The 22,440-nt window shown below is 37.5% G+C and overlaps 1 protein-coding gene across 2 annotated transcripts in view; it reads left to right on the forward strand.

Moving 5' to 3' along the window:
- The window catches only part of ANTXR2 (ANTXR cell adhesion molecule 2), a 169,317-nt gene that overhangs the window by 31,485 nt on the left and 115,392 nt on the right, over positions 1 to 22,440 (forward strand). For both annotated transcript variants that reach the window (XM_061145723.1, XM_061145724.1), the window contains exons 8-10: positions 11,746 to 11,806; positions 13,896 to 13,994; positions 16,299 to 16,368. In XM_061145723.1, the coding sequence (XP_061001706.1) occupies positions 11,746 to 11,806; positions 13,896 to 13,994; positions 16,299 to 16,368 (230 nt within the window). The remainder of the gene's footprint in view (positions 1 to 11,745; positions 11,807 to 13,895; positions 13,995 to 16,298; positions 16,369 to 22,440) is intronic.

Genomic DNA, 22,440 nt, shown 5'->3' on the forward strand with positions numbered 1-22,440 from the left:
CTCCTATTGATAGACACCTATTTGGGGGTATTGTGAATAAAGCTGCTGATAACATTCATGTAGAATTCTTCTTGTTTCTGCTTTTATTTTTCTCAGGTAAATACCTAGGAGTGAAGTTTCTGGCCTGCCTATAGGGTAGGCATATGTTTAGTTGTGTAATATGCACATAAAAAGAATTTTTTTTTAACATCATTAGTCATCAAGGAAATGTAGTTAAAAATCATAAGAAGATACCACTACATTCCCACCAAAATGGATAAAATTTAAAAGACTGACAACACAAATGTTGGTGAGGATGTAGAACAACAGGAAGTTTCATGTATTATTGGAGCAACTCCAACAATTTAATCACTCTGGAAAAAGTTCTAACAGTTTTCATTATAGTTTTTCTAAAAAGAAGAAACACAGTAGTAGTTATAACTTTTATAACCTCAAAAACAAGGAACTTAAAAGGTCTTTGTTATGAATATATTAACAAATAACAAATTTTCTAAAATTTATTTGGTTCAGAAAATCATTTTAATGTTCTATTTTAATTTGGAGGGAAATGTATCATCAAAATTTTTAGATTTCTATCCAGGGAAATGATGTATAACTTTTTTTTTTTTTTTTTGCATAACATTTTTTATACCATTGGTTTAACCTCCATGCTTAATTAGCATATATGAAGGTTTAGAATTCATTATCTCAAGGTGGTACTAGTGAAAAACCTTTTCTCTTTTTCACCCTTCTTCTCCTAAAACCTAATGTATTCTTTTATTTATTTACTTAGTGATCTCTTTATATTAGGGCATTGTGTTAAGCTTGGAAGAGAGGACACAGACTTAAATAAGACAAATTCTCTGTTCTAAAGGGGCTGGAGAGTGACAATTCAGGTTTTGGATTATGGTGGCGCCCTCCAAGAATTATAAAGTATGAGAATTTGGAAAAGGAAAATTTCAGTGAGTTACCCTGTGTGATAAAAGTAATTCTGTAATGCAGTTTGTGGTAAAATGCCAATATGATTAAAGTTGACAGGAGGGTGGAATAAGTTGGGTTATATAAAGTCATGGGAGGCTTATTATGGTGGGATCTGAACTGCACTCTGACAATTAGAATAGATTAATTAGAAATAAAGAACACAGAACCTCAGAAATAGCTTAGGCTAAGTGGCTGAAGCACGGGGGAGTTTGGCCTGGATTGTGAAGTGATGTGAGGGATAAACATTGATAGGTAGGCTGGACCCAGATTATGGAGACTGTCCAATGCTTGGATGGTGAATTGGCACTTTTTGTGTGAATAATTGAGGAACCATGGAAAATTCATTTAGAGCCTGAAATTTATAAGAAAGCAGTGGAAATTCAGGTAGGATATTCCTGTGCTAATATATGGGATGATTTGGAAGATGAAAACCTGTATTATAAGTCTCTTGCAGTAGTGCTTGTGAGATGTGGTATCAGGAAGCCCAATATTGAGAAGACAAAATGAGACTAGAAATAGGAAGACCTGAGAGCGAGTTCCAGTTCGGCCAGTGTCTAGCCATGTGACCTTGTGTGTGCTATAATGTAATCTTTCTCAGTTTTAAAATTCTCATTAGTCAAATGAGGATAATGATATCTATGTCATTGGGTCGTTTTGTGAATTACATGAGATAATGATTAAGAATGATCTAACTCAGAAGCGCTGGATTTTAAAACATGTGATAGGAAGCTAGGAATGGCAAGAAGCTAGGACCATGTAGGATGGGGTTATTGATCCTTCTGTAGGGCAGATTGTCCGTATTCTAAGTGATCAATGACTTTAGATCTAAAGAGGGGTGATATTAGATGTGCAAGGATCAAATCTAGCAAGGGGTCAAAACATCAAGGACTTCTAGATTGTGTAGCTACCCAAAGTCAAGATCTAACTGTGCCTTAGTTCTAAGTTCTCAGGATTCAGGTCTCGGGTTTCCCGGGTGGCGCTATGGGCAAAGAACCTGCCTGCCAGTGCAGGAATTGCAAGAAACACGGGTTTGATCCCTGGGTTGGGAAGATTCCCTGGCGTAGGAGATGGCACCCCATTCCAGGCTTCCCAGGTGGTGCTTCCCAGTGGTAAAGAACTCACCTGTCAGTGCAGGAGAGACAAGAGACTCGGGTTTGATCCCTGGGTCGGGAAGATCTGCTGGAGGAGGGCATGGCAACCCACTCCAGTATTCATGCCTGGAGAATCCCTTGGACTGAGGAGCCTGGTGGGCTACAGTCCATAGGGTCGCAAAGGGTCAGACATGACTGAAGCAGCTCAGCATAGCCACTGTTCTTGCCTGGGAAATCCCATGGACAGAGGAGCCTAGCAGGCTAAACAGTCCATGGGGTTGCAAAGAATCAGACCTGACTCCAGGGAACAGCTGAAAAAGTAGATTCAGAATTCCCGTGGCAAAAGCTGTGTAGAACTTCAAGATTCTCCATCCTTGTTGGGGAGCTCGGTACTAATTAGTGATTCAGAGTAGAAACCTTACTTTGTTAGGGGGAAACCACACCCCAGTGTATCATAGGTCTTTAGGGCTTATTTTAGGCACTGGGATTCTAGGTCTTTCCCAATCAAACTAGGTCAAGGATGTCAACGGAAGTGCTAATAGATTCACTGTCCTGGTCAGAACTACATCAGGAGCAAGGTGGGGCTGATCCACTAGGTATAAGACTGTTGTCTCTTTCTGAGCCAGGCTCTGAAGACTCCAGTGAATGTTACCTGGCAATTAGTTGCTGCTGTTAAAGTTGTGATGGCAGTGAAACTGGAAATAAAATGGTGAATGTGGCAAGCTTTAAAAAATTAATAGAACCTAGGAGCTCAGTGGCTATAGGATGAAAAGGACAGAGGGGGGAGTCAAATACAACTTCCACTCCTGATAATGTGACCGAGTATCTAGAAGCATTGAAAGTGAAAATTGTTTTCACAGAAGGGCCAGAGTGTTAGAGGACAGAGTGAAATTGGGCCTGGGAAGAAATCCCAGTGGGGAATGTCACTGAGGAAAGTGGAAATCCAGAGAAATGTTCAGGCCAGGACACTGTAGACTTGAGTCATTCTCCATCCTCTTGATCTTTCTCCTCTCCCACTGCCCGCAGACACAAGGCTTTTATTCTGTTTTCCACTTTAGATTAACTTTAAAATCTTAGAGTGTTACATACTTATTTTCAGTTTCTTGGAAAGGCAAGTATGGGACTTTTATTTGAAGATGAAATTTTATTCAAGCCGGGATGGGTCAGACTAGCCTGTGGGTACCACATGCTTTCCAGTGCAGTGTTTCGTTATGCAGTGCTGGGGAAGAGAACATTGAAAATAGAACAAAACCATGATTAGTGAATAATAGGGGAGGAATAAAAAGCAAAATAATCTGTGCAAAACCTCCCTCCCTTTTTTTTCCCTCTAAAAACAAGGCCGTGAGATGTTGGTTTGCAGTTGGTTCCACAAATTTTCTTGATACAGTACCTCAGAAAGTATTAAGCAAAAGACATGAATTAGTTGTGGAGCTGGCTTTATAAATAACACCTGATCCAGAAGAATTAAGAACACTACGTCCTAGGTGATGGCAGCAAATGCTAAAAGTCCCTAAGTACGCAATGGGAAAATAAGAGAGCCTAAACAGGAAGAGCATGGTCACTCAGACATGTAGAAAATTTAAATGAAACTGTTTATAAAGGGAAAAAAGTGCAATATACATTTCAAAAGGTAACTTCATTCATAGTGCTGGGAATATAAGCTTCATTTGACCTTTGGAGCCAAGTTGTTTTTCTTAGCCATATCTGTTGTTATTATTATTTTTAAAAAGTATCTAAGAAAGATGTCTAAACTATGTTTGAATGGAATGAGAAAATATTGCAAAGTCATTTTCTGTACAGGAAAATCATTTTCACAGAAGAGGATACCTAATAAACTACCCGAAAAGACTTTAGCTTAAATACTTTTGGCAGGTTCTGCTCCAGATGTTGACTGCTTAGTTGTGGGAATCTCTACTTATAAAATCATGGCTGGATGAAAAACCTAAAGTCTGAGCTAACTATGAAGATATCTTCATAGGAAAACAACCTGAACTGGTGCAACTTACTCAAAATTGGAAGTCAGTTTCTAGGACTCCCTTTAAAAAGGGACAGGCTGTAATGTAGGCCCACTGTATGTCAGATTCTCCTGGGCTTCAGTTTATCCAAGAATCGTTAGTATTAAATGTAGATGAGGTGTCTCTTTTCATAACATCCTTCACATTAACAATAGAAAGGTTTGGACTGTATTTCCCTCTGCCTCCTTTTTTTTTTTAACCCAACTCTAATACAGTGTTGGGTAAGTAGACACTGCTCAATTCCCATTTATCAGTGAATGAATAAATAAAATCTATGCTCCTTGAAAATATTTTTATAATATAGTTATGGTGTATTTAAGCATCAGAAAAATCGACTCATCTTTTTTTTTTAACCAGAAAATACTTTATTTTGAAGTGACTTTTGATTCTACATTACTTTATTTCATCCTTTTGTTTACATTCCACTGTATTAAGACTTTTGGTTACAAGTGACAAAAACCAAGTGTATAGTAGCTTAAGGGAAAGGAAAAGAAAGTTATTGGCTTATCTAACTCATTGGTGGTCCAGAGGAGGAAATTACCCCAGGTGCAGTTGAATCCAGGGTACCAATCTACTCTTAAAGTCTTCTCCCTTTCTAAGTTTTGCCTATGATTCTGTTTGCCTCTGGAGAAAGCAATGACACCCCACTCTAGTACTCTTGCCTGGAAAATCCCATGGACAAAGGAGCCTGGTAGGCTGCAGGCATGGGGTCGCTATGGGTCAGACGCAACTGAGTGACTTCACTTTCACTTTTCCTTTCATGCATTGGAGAAAGCAATGGCAACCCACTCCAGTGCTCTTGCCTGGAGAATCCCAGGGACCGCGGAGCCTGGTCGGCTGCGGTCTATGGAGTCACACAGAGTCGGACACGACTGAAGTGACTCGGCAGCAGCAGCAGCTGTTTGCCTCATTCCATGCTTGCTCTGTTGATCATCAGAGGCAAGTTAATTGCCAAAGGTTTCAGCTTACATGGGCATCAATTAGCAAGCCCATTGTCTCAGCATTAGTATATTCTATCCCAGTTAAGGACTCTGGTTGACTCAGCTGGGTCAAGTGCTCATTCTTATAACAAATACATAGTCAACAGACATATTTGGACTAGCCTGAGTAACATGCTCACTGATATGGTGGAAGGTTGGGAACAAGGTGGAGAAAGAGAAGGTACCATGATTGATAGCCTCACCAGAACCACGTGGAATAAACAATTTTCCCAGGAGGAAGGCAACACTGTTTATAGACATGTAAAGATGAAAAAATGTTAAGGATAGGGAAGAAAAATCAATATCTATGAGAGTCCACTATATTAAAATATATTCAAAATATTTTAAACATATTCTAATAAGGTACTTCATTTTTTCCTAATTCCAATTAACTAAAAATTACAAATAGAAAGTTCACTTTAAAATATTCATTTAATTTACTGAACTTTTATAATCTTGACATCTTTTGTTCAATGGTCTATTTGTATTTGCATGATAATTTTGCTTAATATTATTCTTTCCTTTTTCATTATTTGGTGGGGATTGAAGTATAAAGAAATCAAATCCACTTTTGATAAATAATTACAACTTTGTGATATTTTGTGAGAAAATGCCAGTGGTGGTATTAGGTTGCATCGCCAAAGTTAAGTGTCAAATGTTTATTTTTTACGTTAATCTTTTGGGCTACAAAAGAAGATAAACTTTTAGAGGCTCACTTGTTTGTGAAAGTAAATTCGGTTAAGTAGGACATTGAAAAGGGGGATAAAATGGTAAGTTTTATGATTAAATGTACCATCAGTGTAAATCCCATAATTTTAATGCACTTTTAATGTAAAGTCTATTGTTCATCCATTAAGAAAGCACTAAATGATTATTCTGAGTTTGTGCTGTGAACAAAAGAAAAAAAAGGAGAGGCATATAAATTTTTGTTTTGTATCACAATCCAGTTTGGGGCATATTTTTATGTTATAGTGAGAAAGGAAGACCTGCTAATATGATTTGTTATGAAAATTGCAATTATAACAGGAGGAAGAACTTTAAAATGTCATTTCAGTATTTTGTTTCACAATTTGTGATATGGGCATAATTTTACTAACATTGTACTCAGAACTGCTCATCTGTTACGTTTGGAGCAGAGAAGAGTAGAAGGCAATGATTGTAACTTACATTCTTCCCTAGATTTATTAGAGTAGAAGTTTGTTTAGAATTTATCACTTGTGCTTATATTACTCAAAGGGAGAAAGAATCCATATTTAGAAATGGGTCATGCTGTATTGAGCAACTGGCGTTTTGAAGCTCCAAGCATTAAAAAAAAACAAACACAACCAAACATGTGACTACAAGTTATAATTGTTTTCATTGAATCATTACCTCTTAAAGAAAAATATATTTGGTAGGATGTTTTAAAGCTAGAGAGAAAATAAAAATTGCATCTAAATATTAAAAGGTAAAAAGCAAACAAGAAAAGATTGTGAGAAACATCTTTCCATTCGTTTTAGTTGCTTATTTTGTGTACATGTGTAGTTAATTACTAAAGCTTTATTTTTGGGGGAACTTCTTTTGGGAACTAATGTTCTTCAGTTATTTTTCCTTATGAGATTTAAACTTGGAATCCTTCATATTTGGGATGAACTCCTGTTGTGCTTAAAGACTCTCAGTGAGTCAGAAAAAAATAGATTATATATTTCAGCCCTTTTTATTATCCTTACTGATATTTTCTGGCATGCTGTATGTCATGCAAATTAACAGTTTCTATTTGTTAAGGATACACTGAGGGTACTCGTAAATTATCTATAATGTTCTGTTGTATGTGATGTTATTTACTCAAAGTCCGTATTAGAGAGTTATTACTAGAATGAATATTTTGAATTTTGAATAACATTGAAAATGTTGGAGATGTTTGGGTAGCATATAGAATTTAAGAGTGAAGAAATAATCCAGTTTGGGGGAAAAATCTTTTTATTTAAAACTGACCTTTAAAAAGGATGTCACAGAAGAAACCATTCAATGGGATTTAATGTCATTTTTCTCTTCCACATATCCTATCTAAAATTAACCCTCTTTGTAAAAGAAGGTGCATTTCTTAAATTTGTTTCTTTTTTGTATTTGGCTCAGTGCCTTATTAGTGCCATTGGTTACCACAATTTGAACTATACAAATACGTTTTCCTTTCCTTGTGTGTGACCAAAGATGTGATTTGAAAAGCACTTTAATTTTAAATATGTTTAACTGTCTATTGTTACACACCCTGTTTATTTATCTTATAGTCAAGATGCTTGTTTTTTACTAGAAAATTTTGCATTTACTCAGTTAATTCAATAAATATTAACTGAGCAGCTGCTGTTTATAACTTTGTGCTATATACTTTTTATATTAGATTGGTTTTAAATATGAGGTATTATCATTCATTAAAAAAAGTGTTTACCTAGTTTTATGTGTACTGGGCTCTATTCTGTTTTCCAAATATAGTATCCTTACCATCACCATTTAGAAATTGGAGGGACTTCCCTGGTGGTCCAGTGGCTAAGACTCTGAACTCCCAGTCCAGGGGGCCCAGGTTTGATCCCTGGTCAGGGAGCTAGATCCCACATGCTACAACTGAGACCCAGAGCAGCCAAATAAATAAATAAATAAATAAATAAAATAAAATAAAATAAAAAAGAAATTGGGAAAAATATAGATTTAAAAAATATGTCTTGATGTATATTAGTTGTAGGAAGTGGACTTTTGCTTGTTTATTTAAACTGGGTGTTTGCTCTTCAAATCATAAGACAGATGTTGCTCCCAAATTCAGTATAAACTTCCAAGACACTGTAGGTGCTAAGTAATATTTTGACTTTGTCACCTCATCTTAACTAATTCCTTGCTAAATTTTACCTTGGATGCAGCCCAACAACAATTCTCCACTAAATTAATCTCATTTTATCTTCAGTGCCAGAAGAAAAAGGCCAAAGGTCTATTCATTGTATGCATTTTGGGGGGCTATAATATGATTTACACTACTTCCTACATATTCGGTATTTGTTATTATAGCATGTGTTCATTATGTAAACATATTCAGAAACTTACAGATCTCAATCAAAATGTGGTTTCATATGTATCTTAAAATAGCTAAGAAAGAAGAAATCAAGTCTGATGCTTTCTGGTTATTTCTGCTGTAAATATTTCCTAGATTAATACTGTTAATTTATGTAGTTATTATTCAATAATTTTAAAGATCTGATCCTGACACTATAGATAAGCAAGATAAGAAATTGCTTTGTAGCCACTGGGATTCTTGGAAGAGTTGTGTCTCTGAGTTAGCGGTGGTGCTTACATAGCCATAAGTCTTGCCAATTCTAGCTCCAATGTACATGTCTGCCCCCTTGTTGCTCTGTATGCAAATCTGGCCTCTAGTGAAATCCTGCAACCTAAGTACATTGATGCTAGATGCAGAGTCAATTGAAATTAATTTGGAACATGCCTGGAATACCCAGGGTGAAACACCATTCTGGTACTTCATTCAAGTTGAACTTCAGGCAAGGGACAGCACAATGGAATCTACTTTCATCTCCTGCCAAACATCTGTAAGAGACCAGCTGGCAGTATGGTCAGAGCTGACCCCCAAGGCTACATCCGGTCTTTTGGCTAACCAAAACTAACCCAGAGAGGGGTGTAAATAACCTTATCTTATCCTGCCCCGCTCCCTTGCGAAATAGAGAAATTCCATGATACCCATGTTTACAGAGTTCACCGAACTGTTGAGAGTATTCTGATGGTCTAAATTGTGCAAATAACGTATCAAAATTGTATGCAACCAGTTAGAAACAACTGGTTTCTAAATAATTATAGAAATAATTATAGAAAATAAATAATTATAATTTGTAAGGCTGAATGCTCTTGTTCCCCCTGCATTTATTCCAAACAACTCAGAAGAGGGGGATTACTTGGATTTTCACTTTCTTGTGATCACGTGTTTCTGGCTTTTTACCATACATTTTACAGTAACTTTATTTATTTATGATTGTGCTGAGTCTTTGTTTCCGCACGAGTGCTTTCGCTAGTTGCAGTGAACAGAGGCACTCTGTTGCAGTGTGTGGGCTTCTCATCGTAGTGGCGTCTCTTGTTGGGGAGCATGATCTCTAGGCGCATGGGCTTCAGTAGTCGCAGAGCTCGGGCTGAGTGGTTGCAGCCTGCAGACTCTAGAGCACAGGCTCAGTAGTTGTAGCGTACCGGCTTAGTTGCTCCGCGGCATGTGGACTCTTCCCGGACTAGGGTTCAAACCCCTGTCCCCTGCCTTGAAAAGTCCTATCATACCTTCTAAAGGAGGCATTCAAAACAAATACATTTTAAATAGGACAGAAAGTTTTGATAATGAGAAAGGACTATGACTATTATTATAGAGATTAAATATATAAAACCATCTTCTAGGCATTTCACAGTTTGGGACAGTGAGCTGGAACATAGACCTTTTACACAAAGTAACAAAATTTAGAATTCTATATCTTTCGGCCTCTTTTTTTATTATAGATTTTTTTACTGGTTTATAAACACAGGTCTTGCAGACAGTCTTGGGTATACCATCAACTTCTCTGCCCAGACCTCTCCCCACTGGAAGGTCACACTTTTACCTCCAACCCAATCTGTGCCCTGTGGGTTCAACTATCGGTTAAAAACCTTTAACAACCCTGTGGTTCACACATACAGGAGGGAAAGAAACTGAGAAAAACAGTAACAGAGGAACAGACCTCCTTCAGGAAGACATGTAAGCAGAGGCATTATTTTCCACCATTGGCATCTCATTTATGTAAAAACATAAATTCACTTTATTCTGCTTTATCTTAGTCCTTTTATGATTATTGATTTGCATACTAGACATTTTTAATATTCTTATTAATTAGTATGTTTGGTCTTTATTCTCTAAGCAGTTTTTTTTTTGTTGTTGTTGTTGTTGTACTGTGAATACAAAACAATGTGGTACTCCTGGAAGGCTTGCTCAGTATGATATCCCATTTCTATGCTCTAAGAATTTGTGTTCTAGTAGAGGGGGTGATTCAACACTCAAAACATTTTTCTGTAATGCTGATAAAGGTGTGCCTAAAATAACTAGAGTAGTAAAAAGATTGTCAGCGCTAAGATCAGTCACTCTTCTTAATAGGATTTATTTTCAAATAAATTCTTTCAAGAATTGTTACCAGCTAAAATAGATTTAGGGGGTTTATGCTTTCCTTTGACCTTCCATTTTCGTGGCTCAGTTCTCACTGTTATCTCAGACTGGTCAAACCTGGAGCAATAATGCACCTATTTTGTTAACTGGAACCTTTTTAGCTTCTTACTCTTTTGGCAAAACTTTTGTATTCTGTTCCCTTCAGAGTCTTGTTATCTGAATTATGTCAAACAGTTTAAAGATGTTAGTGATTTGAGATTCTTTCTTTCTAAGAGGGCACATTAACTTTTGACAGTGATCCTCAATTCTTAAATGAACAAAAGTGCTTGCTCTTCAAAGGAATGAGTGTTGATTATTAGAGATAGAATAGCAGACCAAGAGTTGCTGAGGCCCGGACAGTCTTCAGGTGACGCTGGACTCTCTTTGGTCGTTTCTGAGTTTAAATGGCTCTCACTCAGAATTTCTCAGTTACAGTATTTTACTCCTCAATCACTATGTGAAAAGTGGGTTCACTGGGAAATGACCCTAAAAAGTACAAATGTGCCCTCTTTCAGAGAGGCATATTCAGCAACAAAAATTCCATGATTTGACCAGCTGATTTTTAGATTCTGACAATTTATATTTCTACTGTTATTAAAGAAAGCACGGAAAGCATTTCTATATCCTGCCACAGTCCTTCCTTCCTGTCTTAGTTATGAGCAGGAGACTCTAGAAACTACTGTATGTCGTCTGTCCTCAACTTCCAGCAAGAAAGAAATGCCTTTCAAAGATCATCTGGAACTTGTCTGCCTTTGCTAATGTAGTGCAGAGCAGTTCTAAAAATAAAGACAGGATTGTTGAGTCCATGAGGAGCAGCTTATTTCATCATTGTTGTTTTTCACTTGTAGCCTGGTGCCTTCTATGGTGGTTTCTGTCTTGCAGAACACGCTAAGAAGAGCTGTTCTGTTCCTGTGCTCTGGGAATGCTGGAGTAGAGAGTCTGTGCTTTTGAGAATAATATTTGGCTCATACAAGGGGCCTGTGTTCTGCAAGTGTAATGTTTGATGCGTGTAAGGAGGATTAGCATCCATGGGAATTGAGGCAGAGAAATTGAATAGAAATGCCAGAGTCAAATAAAGAAGTGTTTATTTATTGATATTATGTTGAATCTTTTAATAGAAAATGTTAAATTAGCATAATTAAATAGGAGGTCTGATTTTGCTATCTTGTTTTTGCTTGATGGGACAGTCAGCGTTGATTTTATGGCTATTGAGAAATTTTAGTTATCTTTTCATACCCAAGGCTCCCAGACTTTGAAGCAACAACTCCTTTTATCTGTGCTTGTCTGTATTTATTCTAATCAAATAAGCATTCCTACAGAATACAGTCTTGAAATATACACTACAAGGTGACACAGAAACTTCATAAGAGCTTGGTAGCTGTATATGTGGCTAACAAATTTTCTCTGCCATTTATTGTAAATGGAGGACCGCAGATTATTAGTAATCTTATGATTCATTTTACATATTATGATTTAGTTACATATCTTGGTCTTCTTTTTTATTTCCTTTTTAGATACTAGCTCAGTCATGCACTGAAATCCTGGAATTGCGGCCCTCAAGTGTCTGTGTGGGGCGTAAGTACTTAGAATTTAAAAATACCTTGTAAGAAATTGTACTTTTTTTCCCAGTTAAAATATATGGTTTGAAACTCATGTTGGAAAGAGAATAGCAAAATTAATTTTCTGGCATCTTTTTCTGCAAGAATTTTTAAATAATTCCTTGAAATATTTCTATTTTAAATTCAAATTTTTAAGATTGGAGTGTTATTTTAAATAATGAACATATTGTGTGACAGGCTTTTAAAATCTTCTGTATATTTAGTTCATGTTTGAGACCTTTCTTATGACAAGTAAAATAAAATAGGAAATTTTCTCTTTTATCTGATTATACAAACAGGCATGTATCTGTAGACTTTGAGCTCCATGTTTTGATGACCTGGCCAAAGTACGTCCCTGCCAGCTCAGGGTGGATGGCAGGAAAGAAGCAGGTGCCTTGATCAGCTGGTGCTAAAAAACAGACTCAGGTTTTAGCACTTTCAAGCCATCCAACCCAAAGAGAGTGGGATTCTCTGTGGCCTATATACTTTCTTGAGGTTTTAACCTGGAGTTCATTTTAACCCAACTTTTCTTTCGAAAGTTAAATATTGGGCCTGGTGGCCTCCCACCTGCTGGACATGGGATGAAGTTCCACATCTTTTAGTGTTCTGTCTTCTTACTTGCTCAGTCATGTCCGACTCTTTGCGAGCCCATGGACTGTAGCCTACCAAGCTCCTCTGTCCATGGGAATTCTCCAGGCAAGAATACTTGAGTGGATAGCCATGCCCTCCTCTAGGGTATCTTCCCAACCCAGGGTTTGAACCCAGGTCTCTTGCATTTCAGGCTGATTCTTTACCAGCTGAGCCACCAGGAAAGCCTAAGAATACTGGAACGGGGAGCCTATCCCTTCTCCAGGGGATCTTCTTGACGTATGAATCAAACCAGGGACGCCTGCATTGCAGGCATCTTTTAGACCCACCCTTCATTAATGGTTATTGAGATGTTTAAGAGGAATAGTGCATTTGAACATTCTAGAGTGGGATGGTGTTCTTTGCATTTGTAATTTGGCCTAATCCTTACAACAACACTATTCAGCAGTTTTATAATCCTGGATTCACAGATGGGGAAACTGAGACAGAAATATATTCAGTGGTTGCTATTAGTAAATGTCCTGTTAGATTCTTGTCTGTCTGACTCCAAAAGCTCATGTTCTTTTTCTGAGTCACATTTTACATTTCACTTGCACTTTATTGTGACTTATAAGAACATTCTTTACATTCAGTAACGCACTGAATGGAGAGTGGCCTGGCAGCATTTTCTTCCACAGTTAATTGTTAGATATGTGTTAGATTATCTTGGGTAGGGGGGGTCTCTGAAGAGGATTGAAAGTTAATTACTATTAAAAGAGTTGACATATCTTCTTGCAGCTAAGCAGCAAAGATATAAACATTTAAACTTTTCTTCTAGCATGTTATTTCACTCTCTAACATTTAGTGACTGCTCCTCTTACAGAGTATGAGTCAAATCAAGTTCTTTTACTAATTGGCCACAGATTATTATTAGTCCAAAGTGCCTGACTTTTGGTGAGTTACAAGTCTGTATGCAACAGAAGTTAAAAGTAGGATTAGATATGTGAAGAAGCTATTAAAGAAGAGCTCTGTATGGGGTGTCATAGGTTAAAGAAAATACAATACACGGCTGTTCTAAGAACCAGGTGAAATAAGGCATTAACTTCTTCACATTCTCATACCTCAGTGCCTAAGACAAGAGGAAGACAAAGGGTTTTTCTTTCCTACAGATATTTTCCTCAGGATAGAATTTGGGCAAGTTTGTACAGTATCTGTCTGGGATGACTGTTGTGCTTCAATTCTATTGGTCAATTACATTTCAATTCTTTTTGGTTACTATTGGAAAACACTTTGTTCATAAAGTAAAATAATGCATCTCTACCTGGCAGTGAAGGGTACCTCCACTGTATTTCCTTGGAAGATCTAAGAAAACTAGTAAGACCATGTCTTTTGTTATTAGTTGGCTGAATAGTATTAAAAAATTCCTTGTGCCTTGATGCTTTTTGTTGTTGTTTTTGTAAAGTAGTATTTACATTTTTTATTCTTCCTTTTACTTCTAGAGGAATTTCAAGTTGTTTTGAATGGAAGAGGATTCAACCTGGGGAGTCGGAATGGCAGTGTTCTCTGTACTTACACTGTAAATGAAACATACACAATGAGTATGTCTCCATAATTTCAGTATTGCTTTAATATCTGTGCAGTATTCCAGCATGAAGTATTTTTCTCAGCTGAAACCAACAGTGCCATATATTTTTAATCAGTAAAGAAAGGAAGTGCAATAATAATGCAAGTAGTAATAGTAGTTACTTAATAGTTATTTAATAATGGCAACAGTTGTTCATAACTTGGTAAATGCTGGACCATATCTGAAGTATCCTCATTATAGAAATTATGGCCTTGTGGCTGAAAGAGTTGTATAACTTGTCTCTGATCACACAACTAATAATGGGCTGAGCTGAGAGTTGAACCCAGTTTTCTTGACTGCACTCTGTGTGGACTATACCCACCCGCTGATTTAATTGTCTCTTTCTCCACATTTGTTTCCTGTCACTCTTGCTTGAAAGTCTACCGATCTTGGACTACTCTACTACTTATTACCTCATTTTATTGTCACTTGCTATCTTTGTCTAATTTGCAAATAAGTTGTCAGCCAGTTTCCTGAGGACAGACTTCTTGCCTTAAAGATATGTCTCCAATGTCTCCCTGGTACAGTATTTGTTTATAATTATCATATTTAAGGAATTAAATTTCACTTTCCCTAGCTTGACTTTCAAAAAAGCAGATGAGTGTAACATTTTAATCTTTATTCTGAGAAAAACTTCTCCTCTTTCGATAAATAGATCTTAATATTCTGGGCATTTTGGGTCTCTTTTAAGACTTTTCTCCTTGTTGGTGATTATATTGTCTTCTAAAATTTTATACTGTAAGGCAGATGCTGCAACTCTGTGAACTCTGGTAGAAATATTTTTTGAAAGGATCATGTACAATTTTATTGTTTATCTGATTGTTATAAACTCTCTGCTTAGCACAGTTTTGTCTGCATGCAAAGTAACTGCTCAATATGTTTGTTGAATTAAAGTATTAAGGGTCTCAGCATGGTAAATGGCATCATTAATTCCTGTCTTTTCTATTAAAATCATCATTTTGGTAAGGAAAGGCAATAATATTTGTAACAAACTCTCTTGTTAGTAGGTTCTACAACTGAAGAGGAAAAATTATTTCCATATTTTTATTTAGTAGTCATCTGTATCCAAGCATTAACTTTACCTAACTTCTTTTGATTATAGGTTGGAGTTTATTATAATAGAAACATACTTTATGTTTAGCTATATAGGATTAAATTTATTAAAATAAATCTCAAATAAATTGAGTCAGATTGTATTTTCATCATTTGCATTCTAAGATTATCCAACTGATTATGTAGCTTTTCTGAATATTTATAGTCTAGATCATTTTTCTCATATCTATTAAAATTTCAAGGCAACTTAAGTATTCTATAAAATGTATTTATATATTATTTGTTGTTGTTTAGTTGCTAAGTCGTGTCTGACTATTTTGACTATAGCCACCAGGCTCCTCTGTCTATGGAATTTTCCAGGCAGGGTACCAAAGTGGGTTTCCATTGCCTTATCCAGAAGATCTTCCAGAGGATCCAGGGATCAAACCCTCATCCCTCATCTCCTGCATTGGCAGTATTCTTTACTACTGAGCCACCTAGGAAGCCTGTTTATATGTAATAGACCCAATTATTTTATTAAGCTCTTTATTAAGCTCTATTAAATAAAGAAATTTATTATCCTTTGGATATTTATCTTCTTTATCATTTTAAAATTCTGCTTTTTAAAATATATATCATTTTTTCTTGAATAGTATATTGACAAAGTTGAGGGAGAAATGGTGATAATTTTATAGTATCTACAAACTATATGTGAACGTTATATAAAAAAATCATAATTTATGATTTACCAGTACTGTATATCAGAGAAGGCAATGGCACCCCACTCCAGTACTCTTGCCTGGAAAATCCCGTGGACGGGGGAGCCTGGTGGGCTGCAGTCCATGGGGTCACGAAGAGTCGGACTCAACTGAGCGGCTTCACTTTCACTTTTCACTTTCATGCATTGGAAAAGGCAATGGCAACCCACTCCAGTGTTCTTGCCTGGAGAATCCCAGGGACGGGGGAGCCTGGTGGGCTGCCGTCTATGGGGTCGCACAGAGTCAGACACGACTGAAGTGACTTAGCAGCAGTAGCAGCAGCAGTACTGTATATCAATGAGGCATCTCTATTTTTCATTCTGTGTTTCTTCTCTTCTTTCTTTAGATGAGTATCTTTTTGTTTTTTCATGCTGATGTATCTAATGCCCCACACTTGAACACTGATTGCTGTATCTCTTCATATCATTAATAAAACTGCATGAGATACATAAAGCCCTTTATTAATTCAGTGGCATCTTATTTTCTAGATGTAAAGCCAGTAAGTGTGGAACGGAATTCTATGCTTTGTCCCGCGCCTACCCTGCATGAAGTTGGAGAGTAAGTGCTTCATTAAAACATTTTAAAACTTTTTAGCTACAAATTATAAGGAAATTGTGACACAGTAGGCAGTAGTTGCTTTATCTATTGTTGGTATACAGATTGAACATGGGATAGTAAAGCCCAGGCAAATCACTCTGGTCAGTACTTTATACATTTCTTAGTAGATTTGAAATTGGTAAAGTCTGTTTTATCTTGTTTCTTAAATATTGATGAAAAGACTCTATACATATTTATCTGGGTAGATTGGAGAACTATTGTTAGAGTCGTCAAATAGTAAAGCCATGGCCAGTGTTTTGAATTTTAGTGTATTGAATTTACACACACACAAAAATTTCAAAAGTGGGATTTTGACTAATTACTATAGTACTGGAATATTAAGATTGAAGAGCAAAAGGAATGTGGCTCAGTAAGGCACAACTTAGATTCGGAAATATGTGTCCCAGTCCTGTTAAGGTCTATATTCTTATGTTCTTTGGTGTGCAATAAACCATGGTACCTGGATAAACTAAAAGCTATTTAGTTTATAGGAAGGGCTAAAGGGCTAAGATTTTAGTCACCTAAAATACACAGATAGTTTTATCAGTAACTTAATATTTCCATCTGTGACTTTTCCCTCTGCTCTCTTTATTGTGCAGAAAATGATCGTGAATAGTTCACATGTTCTTTTGTTCCACAGTGGTGGATGCAATATATTTAGGATAATGAATAGGATACAGTTCAGAGAGGGAGGATTATATTTTCCTTTGTGGAACCTAAGAAAATTATTTTAGCAGTTTGAAGTTGACTTGAGCACTTGAATTATGTGGATGCTTAAATACGTAAGATATCTATTGGACATTGGTTCTGGTCAACTGAGTAAACTGGAGTGGTATCAGCTTTCTATTTTAAATTGATTATAGAAGGCTGTATAACTTATAAAAGCAAGACTATCAGAATCTTTTTCTTTCTATAAAAAAGTATTTGTTTTCTTTGTCATATAATAATTTAGCTTTATTGATAACATGCTTATACCAAATTAGACTGCCTTGGGATTTAAGGCCAGTCCATTTTACATTGAGCCATCTTTACCCCAGGGGCACAGTGGGGCTCAATGTCTTTCTGAACAATACTGTCTTGTATTAATAATGGTAAATCTATTGACTTAAAGTTTGGTCTTATTTTATTGAATCTATGACTCCATATTGATTCCCCTGATTGTTCCCCCAGCTTTCAGAGCTGTCTTCTCTTTCTTAGTCATTGGCAGCTCCATCCTTTTTGTTGTTCAGGTAAAAAAAAAAAAAAAACAAAACAGAAAAACTTTGAGTCATTATTGATCTCTTTTATGTAGGCCGTCAGCAGATCTCAGCTCTGATTTCAAAATATATTCGGAATCCAGTCCTTCCCCACCACCTCTACTGATACATCCTAAAGCAAGCCACTGTCAGTTCTTGCTTAGGTTATTAGCCTCTCAGATACTCTTTCTGCTTCTGTCTTTGGCAAAAGTGGTTTTATTAAAACAGATCAATTTATATCACCCCTTCACTTATCCCTGATAATGAGTTCTGCATTACACTGAAAGTCTAATCACTGCAGTCAGTGTTCTACAAGGTTCTCCAGGATCTGGCCCGTGCTGCATCTCTGGCTTTATCCTCTTTTGCCGCTTCTGTGAAGGGCACACTGGCCTCTTTGCTCTTCATTAACCACGTGAGCTTACTCCCACTCCAGCGTCTTTTACACTTGCTGTTCTCCCTGCTTAAGAGGCTCCTCCCCTCTTGTCTCACTGTTCAACTTCTTCACGTTTTGTTTATATATCATCTTCTCGGTAAGCCCTTCCCAGTTACCCGATTTAATCACAGAGTCTACTCCCTCCTTTGAGTCTACCACTCTCTATTTCCTTTTCTTGGTTTACTTTTTCTCCAAAGCATTTGTTTGTTGTTGTGTCTCCTTCCTGCTAGAATGAATTTGTTTTGTTTCTTGCTGGACTCGATGCTGGACACATAATAGATTCATGAAATACTTGTTACATGTTTCTCAAACATTTTGATTCATTATTTATATGTGGACTAAAATAGTGCATTTGGTTACTGGGTATTTCAGGTAGGGGAAGGAGGATCAGACTTCTGTTTTGGGGGTCATACCATTTAAGAGAGCAGAAAACTAACTTGGATTTTTCATAGTAATGACTAGAAAGGGAAGACACCTTACTTTCTTTTCCAAAGTACTTACAAAATGCCATATGCCTGTTTTGTCCAACACTGAATTTGTTTTCTGTAGAACTTGCCTTGGGGCACAGTCCCCTTTTGAAGAGGCTGCCGTACATACTGCCTGAAATTTTTTAGTGATATGTAGACAGAGCCTCTTCTCAGCTTGCTTGTAGGTGAAATATTAACATCAAAAGCCAGACAAATGATTGCTTCTCATGCCTGATATTTATTACATCTTATATGGTATTTTTAAAAATACCAGGCACAAGAAATCATCATTTGTTTGGCTTTGGATGTTAATATTTCACCTACAAGCTAGCTGAGAATGTTTTGAAAGGAGATCTGTCTAAAATAATTTTGCTTTCCTCTTTTTTTTATCAAGTATATGATACCTCTGAGGCAAAATTGGAGAAGATTTTGTTTGTTACTGTGTTGGACATTTGGCAACATCATCATGTGTTCCACTAAGTACTTTGCAAGTCACTTGGACCTTTCCTTTGCCTTGCATTTCCTTCAGATACTTTTGTAGGTGATGAGCCCTCTTATGAGATTGGATTAAAATCAACACCACTGAAACAGTTTAGCCTTGTAAGGTGACTGATGCTTACTATGTTTGTCTAATTAGCTTTTGGCTAAGGATTCAAACCCATTAAGTCGCTAGTTAGTCTGTGTTTCAAATAAACACATCTGGCCCAACAATGAATGGAGGTTTTTCCTGTGTGAGGGTGACAGATGTGGTGATGGTTCCCCCTGTTCTCTCACTTAAATAATTAACAACATGCTGGTGAAGTAACCCTAGACAGACAGCCTCAAAGCCAGATGCACAGTCTCAGAGCTGGAGCCACGGACATGTGTCTCATCTCATTAGAGTGCTTGCTCGGTCCCTTTCTTATCTTTATGTTGCCTGCCGAATTACATTTTCTTTGGGGATGATCCCTTTAAAAATCCAGGGCTCATGAATTTTGGTTTGAAAGAGGCTTCACATGAAGATGTTTTCTTGAAGATGGGAATTAAGAATGCAGCAGGGTAGCTAGGACAGAAGTTTGCATTTGGAAATTGATGTCATAGAGAATCCCAGGCACTGTAGCCTGGAGGGCTTACAGTCCGTGGGGTTGCAACTGATGTGGCTTAGCACACATGTACAGCATGTCATGGCGTAACCAAAAGTTAAAGCTGTCTGGGCAGATCTTATCCGGGTATATCATTGCTTAGTATTGCTGGAATGGGTCTTTGGAGTCCTTTCTTTGAGGGGATATCTATGTATTACATTTCTTTATCTGGTGTAGAATTTTACACCAAAATGCACAGATTCTTAGTCATTAAACAGAAAGAATGTACAGGAGGTAGTTCTTTTCTATTTTTTTTTCCATTGGACACAATTTAATTTTAAAAAATGTCCTATGGTTAAACATGTTGTCTTACCTAGAAAGACGTATAGATTGGAAGGTAGTTTCTGTCAGTGGTTTATTTGTACCAAAATGTCTTGAGTAGGAAGGACTCTGTGAAGCCCTGCGGATCCCACCCTTTCGAGGGCAGTTGCCTTTCGAGTGGGATGTGCAGGTGTCATCATTCTCGCGAAATGGGCTTATTTGCTGACCCTTGTTTGGTGAGACATCAACAATAGCACAGCTGCTCTGCACTAGTTGAGATCTCAAACCTGTAATTTGGCAAGAAGAACAGAGCAAATTGGGTAAATATACATAAACACATTGTGAAGAAAGAAAAACAGAACAGAATGAACCAGAGCCTTATCCTACAGCTTGTTTGATAGAGATGATTTAAGGAGGCATATGGTATAGTTAAATGTGCTTTCAAAAACATTGGCCAGAATCTTCTGGCAAATATGAAATAAATATCTCAATCAGATGAAACTGATAGTATTAGTTCTCTTAAAAGGCTGTGTGGAAAGACAGTTGACAGTGTTTTGAGTAAGAGGAGGTGGGACATCAGTGTATCTGGAAAATTTGAAGCAGCTGATACTGAAGGATCATGGAGATGCATGTGTGGCAGACGGGGTTAGAGCCTGACTCGGTGATAGAATCTTCTTTTCCTCAGTGTTGTTATTTTTTCAGTATAATTAATTTTGCCTGGAATAAAATTAGTTGCATTTCCCTTCCCTGGTTTGACAAATTCTGCCTTTAGCCTAGCTTCTCACATGAACAGTTTTAATATATTTGTATGATTAGGTGAATTTCATCTTGTCAGTTTTTTGTTCTTTGAGAGGGAGATTTGACACAATTTTTTTATCAGAAAAATTCTTTAAAAAGCACTCCAAAACTGAGGTGATGAATCGGTCCTCGACAGGTGACATGGCGGATGAGGCTGTCTGGCTGCACTGGATTCCTGCTTCCTCCCTTGTTCAGCGTCCAGTCAGAGCAGTGCCATAGCTACTGGGCCCCTCCTGAGCTCATGGTTGGACCAGGGACCTGAACTGTGTGACCTGTGAGCCTAGGCACCTTGGCCATGGTTGTTCTCAGTATGTGTGCTGAGTCACTTCAGTCGTGTTCAACTCTTTGCGACCCATGGACTGTAGTCCTCCAGGCTCCTCTGTCCATGGGATTCTCCAGGCAAGAATTCTGGAGGGCGTTGCCATTCCCTTCTCCAGGGGATCTTCCTGACCCAGGGATCAAACCCATATCTCCTGCACTGCAGGAGGAATCTTTACTGGCTGAGCCACCAAGGAAGCCCATGGTTGAGTGCTTCCAAATAACAAGCTGGTTCTGAGCAAAACCATGGCCTGAGATGAACTCCTTATAGTAGGGGACCAGTGGATGGAGCGTGTCCAGAAGCATCCACAGCACTCAGGCCCCATAGCAGACATTCTAGATGTGAATGTGTCTGTCAGTGGGTTTCCTTCCAGTTGCCAGGACATTGGACTGCCAGAGACACCATGCTACAGCCTTGACAGCCTCTTGAGCTGGGGTGAATGTCTATAGGGGAACTCATCTACTCATTCCAGGAGCACTAGGCCACACCGTGGCCAAACGTACATTTTTATACATATACTATTATTGTTTTTAGTCACTAAGTCATATCTGACTCTTTTGTGACCCCATGAACTGTAACCAGCCAGTCTCCTCTGCCCAGGAGATTTCTAAGGCAAGAATACTGGAGTGAGTTCCCATTTCCTTCTCCAAGGGATCTTCCCAACCCAGGGATCGGCCCATGTCTCGTGCATTGGAAGGCAGACCCACAGGGAAGCCCTGTAAATGTGATAAATTCACCTAATCTGCACTGAATCTTGGTCCTAAATATGATTTTCAGTTCTGGAAATTACCTTTTAAGAGAAACAATAATTAATTAGAGTACATCCAGGGGTGGCTAACAGAATGTGGTCAAGTATTAAAATGTTAAATAGGATGTAGTTAAAATACTGAAAAAGACATAATCTAGATGTGGACACCTCAACTTCCTTCAAACTTCAGGTCTGTTGTGTGAAAGATAGATTTGATTTATTCTGTATTGCTCCAAGAACAAGAGAAGAATGAAAGGTAAAGGGAGGTACATTTCAGCTCAGTATAAGGAAGAGTTCTGTAAAAATTAGAATCATTTAGTGAGTGTTTTGGTAACTAAAAGTGTTCCAGGAGGGACAGCCATGCGATGATACGGAAGATGTGGTAGTTCAGTTGCCAAGTCGTGTCCAACTCTTGCGACCCCATGGACTATAGCCTGCCAGACTCCTCTGCCATGGGATTCTCCAGGCAAGCATGTTGGAGCAGGTTGCCGTTTCCTTCTCCAGGGGATCTTCCTGACCCAGGGATCGAACCCAGGTCTCCTGAATTGCAGGCAGATTCTTTACCAACTAAGCCTCTGGGGAAGTAAATATGTATTTAAATTCTCTTATATATCTGCTTCTAAATTTTATATTATTAAAATTTTGTTATTA

Source organism: Dama dama, chromosome 6 (genome assembly GCF_033118175.1).
Source record: "Dama dama isolate Ldn47 chromosome 6, ASM3311817v1, whole genome shotgun sequence".
NCBI classification, from domain to species: domain Eukaryota; kingdom Metazoa; phylum Chordata; class Mammalia; order Artiodactyla; family Cervidae; genus Dama; species Dama dama.